General features: G+C 39.0%; 1 protein-coding gene across 1 annotated transcript; it reads right to left on the bottom strand.

The window, feature by feature from the left end:
• Nucleotides 1–2282: 2282 nt before the first annotated feature.
• LOC114697485 (olfactory receptor 4F15-like) lies at nt 2283–3240 on the bottom strand. The gene is given in 4 exon segments (XM_037201915.1): nt 2283–2523; nt 2525–2786; nt 2789–2886; nt 2888–3240. Coding segments are annotated over 4 exon segments (954 nt in total).
• Nucleotides 3241–6738: the final 3498 nt, after the last annotated feature.

Here is a 6738-nt window from a genome sequence, read left to right as displayed (position 1 = left end):
GGAGAAGGTCTCTCTCAGGGGAAGGACAGCAGCGACTGGTAAGTTAAAGGCTTTCGCTAGTGCTCTGATCTTTTGGGCTTTTAACTCTGCATTTGGCTCTGTGTTTCTATTTAATAAGACTGTTTAGAATTTCATCTACATCTGAGCTAGCAGGTTTTCTCCAGCATTGACTCCCAAGTCTTTATTGGTAAAATCATAAGATTGAGATTAGTATAAAAACAACAGACCATTAATTTACAATCATCAAGAGAGTATGGCATTATATTGGGCCTGGAGAGATGGTTTAGTGGTTAAGAGCATTTGCTTTTCTTCTAGAGGGCCCAAGTTTGGTTTCCCGCATCCATATGGGCAGCTCACAATAGTTTGTAACTTATAGCTCCTTTTTGCCTCTGTGAGCATCTGCACACATATGGCATGTGCACGTGTGCACCCACACAGACACACACAAATAAAAATAAATCTTTAAAAAACTTATTATAGACAGAGCAATAGACCAATTGGATAGTGAATAAAACAAATTTCAGAAACTGATCCCAATATACATAGTAATTTAATATACAAAATATAGTTTCAATTAAAAGGAAAGGAATGGAACAAATAGCTGTTCATCTAAAGAAAACCAAATAGAGATTTTTCCTAATACCATAAAAGCTTCAAGATGATTAGGTGTTGGTAACTTAAGGGACAAAAAAGTATTATTTATTTAAGTGTACAGAGGACTGCAGGCTGGTATAATAGATTTTGATAGAGAAAACAACACTCTAGATGAGAGAATACTGCTTAATATGGAGGTTTCCCACTTTCCAAAATTAATGCAATGGTTTAAAATTCACCTTTCACAGGGCCCGAGCAAGGAAAAGTACGGTAGTGGGCGAAGTTAGGGAAGGAATTAGAAATGACTACAACATGATTAATGAAAATGACTCTTTGCAGGAAGGGAGGAATTCAAGGGAGATGTACAGCTCTCCCAAAATTAGGCCTACAGAAAAACCTCAAAGAGTGAAAAATGGGCATTAATTAAAATACACAGCTGACCTGAACATGAAAAGGGACTGATGTAGTTGCCAGCATTAAGGTTTCTTGAGCCTGGCTCTCCCTGGTTACTTTATAACTGTTTTTATTTTTTTTCTAGGAAAGTTCCATCAATTCCTCTTTTAAAATGTAGGCTTCATCCAGCAACTGAAGGGGGCAGATGCAGAAACCCACAGTCAAACATTAGGAACCCATGGAAGACCATAAGGAAGGATCGTAGGAACCAGAGGGGTTGAGGACACCAGGAGAACATGGCGCACAGACATCAGCTAACTAGGGTTCATAGGGGCTCACAGAGACTGGAGCGGCAATCCGGGAGCCAGTATGGGTCTGGCTTAGGTCCTCTGCGAATATGTTATGGTTGTGTAGCTTGGTGCTCTTGTGGGACTCTTAACAGTGGGAGTGGAGGTGTCTTTGACTTTTTTGCCTGCACTTGGGAACCTTTTCCAGTAGGGTTGCCTTGTCCAGTCTTGATATGAGGGTATGTGATTAGTCTTATCGTAACTAGTTATGCCATGTTTGGTTGATGTCCCTGGGAGACCTGCTCTTTTCTGAAGGGAAATGGAGGAGGAGTGGGTCTTGGGAAAGGGAGAAGAGTGGGAGTGACTGGAAGGAGTGGAGGGAGGGGAAACTGCAGTCTGGATGTAATATATGAGAGAAGAATAAATAAAAAAATTAAAACACGTATTCTTTATTTTAAATTTATAACTTAGGGAGATTGGAATAAATGGTGTTAGTCAATCACTCCAACCTTCAATTCTAATAATCTACAAACAAGACCAATAATTTTCTAGACTGTGAGACAGAGGAATATGATAAAGAGGTGAAATATACAGAGACTGGAACAATGGAAAGTAAACAGTTTAAAAACAAGAAACTTAATATCAGGATAGATAGTGAACAGATTAGAGAGTGTGTGACTGACTGTAGCCTATATTTTAATGGAATAGCCTGTCTACTACAGAAAACTGATAAAATATTATTCCTTGATTTATGGTATGAAATTTCCCTAGATCATGGACTTTCAAGATTTTAATTATAAAGGACACTGAATTGATCTTAATACTCTGATGTACAGAGTGTCGATCATTAACACCAATTCTATTAGTGTAACCAATGCCACAATTTAACAGCAGATTTCTGGGCATGCAGCACTGCATACATCTCAGGAACGTCTCTGACATTCCTGGGACCTTTTCTATAATGAGCATGATGGAGCATCTATAGTTCTACCATCACAGTCAAACCTTTTACGACATTTTCCTGTAGTGCCTAAGATAGCCCCACAATCTCCCCATTGCCACTTTCATGTCTTTGTTCCTGAATGTATAGATGACTGGATTCAAAAAGGGAGTAATAAATGCATCAAAAATAGCAAGATATTTATCCAGGTGTGATGTTGGTGATGGCCATGTGTAGAAAAACATCAGTGGCCCAAAGAATAAGATGACCACCGTGACATGGGCTGAAAGGGTGGAAAGGGCCTTAGAATCCACCAGAAGAATGTTTCCAAACAGTGAACAGAATGAAAATATAGGAAATGACCAGTAAGAGAAAGGAGCCCACAGAAATGAGCCCACTGTTGACAGTGACCATGAGCTCAAGCTCTTGAGTGTTTGTGCAAGCAAGTCTGAGGAGTCGGGGGAGGTCACAATAAAAACTGTCCAAGGTATTAGGACCACAGAAAGGCAAGTCTACCACAAACACCAATTGTACCACTGAGTGAATAAGGCCAATGACCCAGGAAGTGACTAAAAAAATAGACACACACGTGGGCTCATGATGATCAGGTAGTGCAGAGGCTTACATATGGCTACATATCGGTCAAAAGCCATGGCTATGAGCAACACCATCAGTGCCCCCAACTGCATGACTGAAGAAGATCTGAGTGATACAGCCCCAGAAGGAGATGGTTTTGTGTTTCTTGAAAATGTCACAGATCATCTTAGGAGCTGTAATTGAGCAGAATACCATATCAATGACTGAGAGATTAGCTAAGAGGAAGTAGAGGGGGGAGTTTAGATGAGCGTCCAAAGTTACAGTGAGCACAATGACAAGGTTGCCCATCATGCTTGCAAAGTAGAAGAACAAAGTGAAGACAAAAAGTAGAAACTGAATCTCCCATATATTAGTGATCCCGAGGAACACAAACTCTGATACCACAGAGCGATTCATTCCATGCATTGCTTCAGATGTCAGAACCAGCATTCGTATTTGCTGAGGGAAGAAGGAAAAAGAGAATTTAAGCAAGAGTTAGTGTACGAGGAAGAAAGCCTGTCACTATGGAAGTAATTATTTCATTCAAATTATGCACAGCAAAATATTCTTTATCACAACCATGTACACTGGCTTCCTCTTAGATGAGCTGGCTGATTTCCACATGGTGTCATAGTTCTCAAAGCTACTACCACTAAATTATTTCCACCTCTAGACCTGTTTCTTCTCTCTTGTTGCTTAATATTAAGTGGAGATTTTCTATTTTCTCTTGTCCAGGATATTCTACCTGGATGACAAAAAAGCCATTTTTAAATCCCTTTGACCACAGTTTCTTATGAACTGATATGATTACAGCTTTTCACACAAAACACCTAACAATACTCATGCATGATATACAGCTTTAAAAGTCTCTATACTGTTATTTTTTTTAATTCCTCAATTAAACTTTAAAAACATTTTTCCTTTCTCTTTGACTTCCAAAATTTCTGCCATTGCATAATGCACTACACAAAGTCTAATTCTCAAACTCCAGGTAAACATGCCCTTGTTTGTGAAATCACAGCTGGTGGAGTCTTCACGAACTCAATGCTAGTTTTTAAGTCAACTCGACACAAGATAGTCATCTGAGAGGAGCAAACCTCAATTGAGAAAATCCCTCCATAAGATCAGGCAGTAAGCAAGCCTATAGGGCATTTTCTCTTTTAGTGATCAATGGGGAGAACCCAGCCCATTGTGGATGGCGCCATCCCTGGGCAGGTGGTCCTGGGTTTTATGAGAAAGCAGGCTGAGCAAGCTATGAAGAGCAAGCCAGTAAGCAGCACTCCTCCATGGCCTCTGTTCAGATCCTGCCCTGTTTGAGTTCCTGTACTGACTTCCTTTGATGATGAATAGTGATATGGAAGTATAAGCCAAATAAATCCTTCTTGCTTTCAATCATGCTGTTTCACTACAGTGGTGGTAACCCTACCTAAGACTAAGCTCTGTTAGTATTTAGTTCACTTTGTGTACGTAATTATATAACTGTCCATCTCTTGAACTGAAATGTAGCTTCTTGCTGTAGGTGTTGCTCAGTGGTAGAGTACTTTCTTAGCTTGTGTGAGGCCTGCTTGATCCCTGCAACTGTAAAATAAAACAGTTTAATTTGACATGGAAATCATGCTTAGTTCACATGTATCGTTTCTATCACCATCACGTCACTAACAGGGACTCACAAAGCCTGATGACAAGTGCTTCACACTTGCTGAATGAAGGAAGAAATTCATGGGACTGAGGGCTGACATTAGAGTTGAGAGTATATCGTAAGTCAGTAGGCTTCAGATCAATAGTATGTAAATAGTATGCCAATTAGTGGCTATCACAAGATTCCAAGGTCATTCCTATACTTGTTTAATCACACAGAGAAAAGTTGTATGGGAAACCTCTGTTGTAAAAATAATTATGAAGCCTCAATCATTCATTTAAAGAAGTTGATAAAAGGCATCTGATGTTTTAAAATGGAAGAAGTCATTTTACTTTACCATGATTCAATTTCAATAAAGTCTACATCTGGTCTAAAGGGTTGTGAGCTGAGACAAAAAAAAACAAAAAAAACAAAAACAAAAACAAAACAAAACAAACAACAACACCCTCTGCACACCCACTTGACTCTCAAAGGCAAGAATTACCTCACATAAAACTTACACTTTTTCAAAATACACCTGAATTGGGTAAAAGAAGAGCAAATAAAATATTGGGAGGAAAGAGCCAGATTGTGTGTGTGTTTGTGGACAGGGTGACTGCTGAGTTATAAAGAGCATCAAAGCAACTAAGGACAGCGGTCAGATTCCAACACTGGGAAGAAGAGGAGGACAGAGTTCTTTAGGGATAAGCAACAGGTGCTGCAGGTGGACAGTGAGGTGATTTACACAGGAAGCAATTTCACAAAATATTATGAAACTTTACACTAAGATCAAGATTTCCAGATTCTCACTAAATGTTCTTCACAATAAACAGCTTTTCAGCTCTCTTTTTATTTATTTAGCATGTCTGGGGATCGAACCCAGGTCTTTGTGCATGCTTTTAAAACAAGTGCTTTACCACTGAGCTATTTCCTCAGCACAGAAGTAGCTTTTATATTGGGTGTTGTAAGAAATAGTCACAAATTTTGTGGCTTAAAACAGCTATCCTAGTTGGACAGAGTGGCGCACGCCTTTAATCCAGCACTTGGGAGGCAGAGGTAGGCAGATCTCTGTGAGTTCGAGGCCAGCCTGGTCTACAGAGTGAGTTCCAGGACAGGCTCCAAAGCTACACAAGAAACCCTGTCTTGAAAAAACAAACAAACAAACAACACACAGCAAAAAAACAGCTGTCCTGCCCTCAGCTGACTGTCCCAACCCCACACATCATTCACCTACCTCCTCATCCTCACCTACCCCAGTGCAGTTATAGTTTTAAATCAGGAAAGCTGATATGAGTCTTTGAATATAAAATTAAAGTATCACCAGAAACCTTTTCTTTCTGAAGTTTCCAGAACAGAATCTGTTTCCTTGTCATTTCCAGCTACAAAAGGCTGCCTGCATTTCTTGGTTCAGGGCCCCATTCCCAGCATCTACTATTAATCCTCTCAACTCCTCTCACTCAGACTCTCAGTGTTCTTATAATTATCACTGGAATTAAATTGGACAGATCAATGTAACCTTAAATCTTAAACTTCTTGAACCAATCATAGCTACAAAGTTGCCTTTGCCCTAAGGTAATATTCACAGATCTGTTGAAGACATAAACATCCTTGAAGGACATTATTCTGTATGCCACACTATTCTAATGGGATAATGACAATCTTACAATGAAGCAATGAGTCTTATACTGTGGATTTCAGGTAGCTTGTCAGGATATTAAAAAGGATATTGAGGGGTGAGGAATATATAATGCATCCTGATCGATGCCTTGTGAATATGTATAAAGAGTTTCTGACTCCACTAACATAAGATGGACAACGAATGACCATCAAGGATGAGTCAGTGGTAGTCAGTCAACCAATATGTTATCAGAGAAATTGTTGTGGAAGGTATGTAAATGACCTCTGAGTTTTTCTATGACTCTTCCTTGTTCATTAATTCAATCAATATTTTGAAACCTAGAGTGCCAGATACCATCCCAGAGGTCTCAGGTGTAACACTGACATGAATTTTTGACTTTGTGGAATCTATATTTAGTATAGAAAAATGCAGTTTTAATATTAGATCTCCTTTTTCAGAAGAGATAAGTACAGTGGAAGGAAGAAACTCTATAATTCATTACCTGGGCCATCTCAAACTCTCTGCTTACACCAGAAAGTCTCTTCTAAGTGTTCTGACTTCTTTTTATCTGAATTCTTATGTGTGGTTTCTATTACATTATTTTTCATGGTCTCTATTTAATAATTGCGAATTGATCTCCCAACTTACATTGATAAAACTTAAGGACAGGTATCGTGTTCTTTAATTAGCTTTTTGTTAATGACTGAAAATC

This window comes from Peromyscus leucopus, unplaced genomic scaffold, assembly GCF_004664715.2.
Source record: "Peromyscus leucopus breed LL Stock unplaced genomic scaffold, UCI_PerLeu_2.1 scaffold_346, whole genome shotgun sequence".
Lineage (NCBI taxonomy): Eukaryota > Metazoa > Chordata > Mammalia > Rodentia > Cricetidae > Peromyscus > Peromyscus leucopus.
Note: the sequence above shows the minus strand (reverse complement) of the source record. Positions and strands in the feature narration are given on the sequence as shown.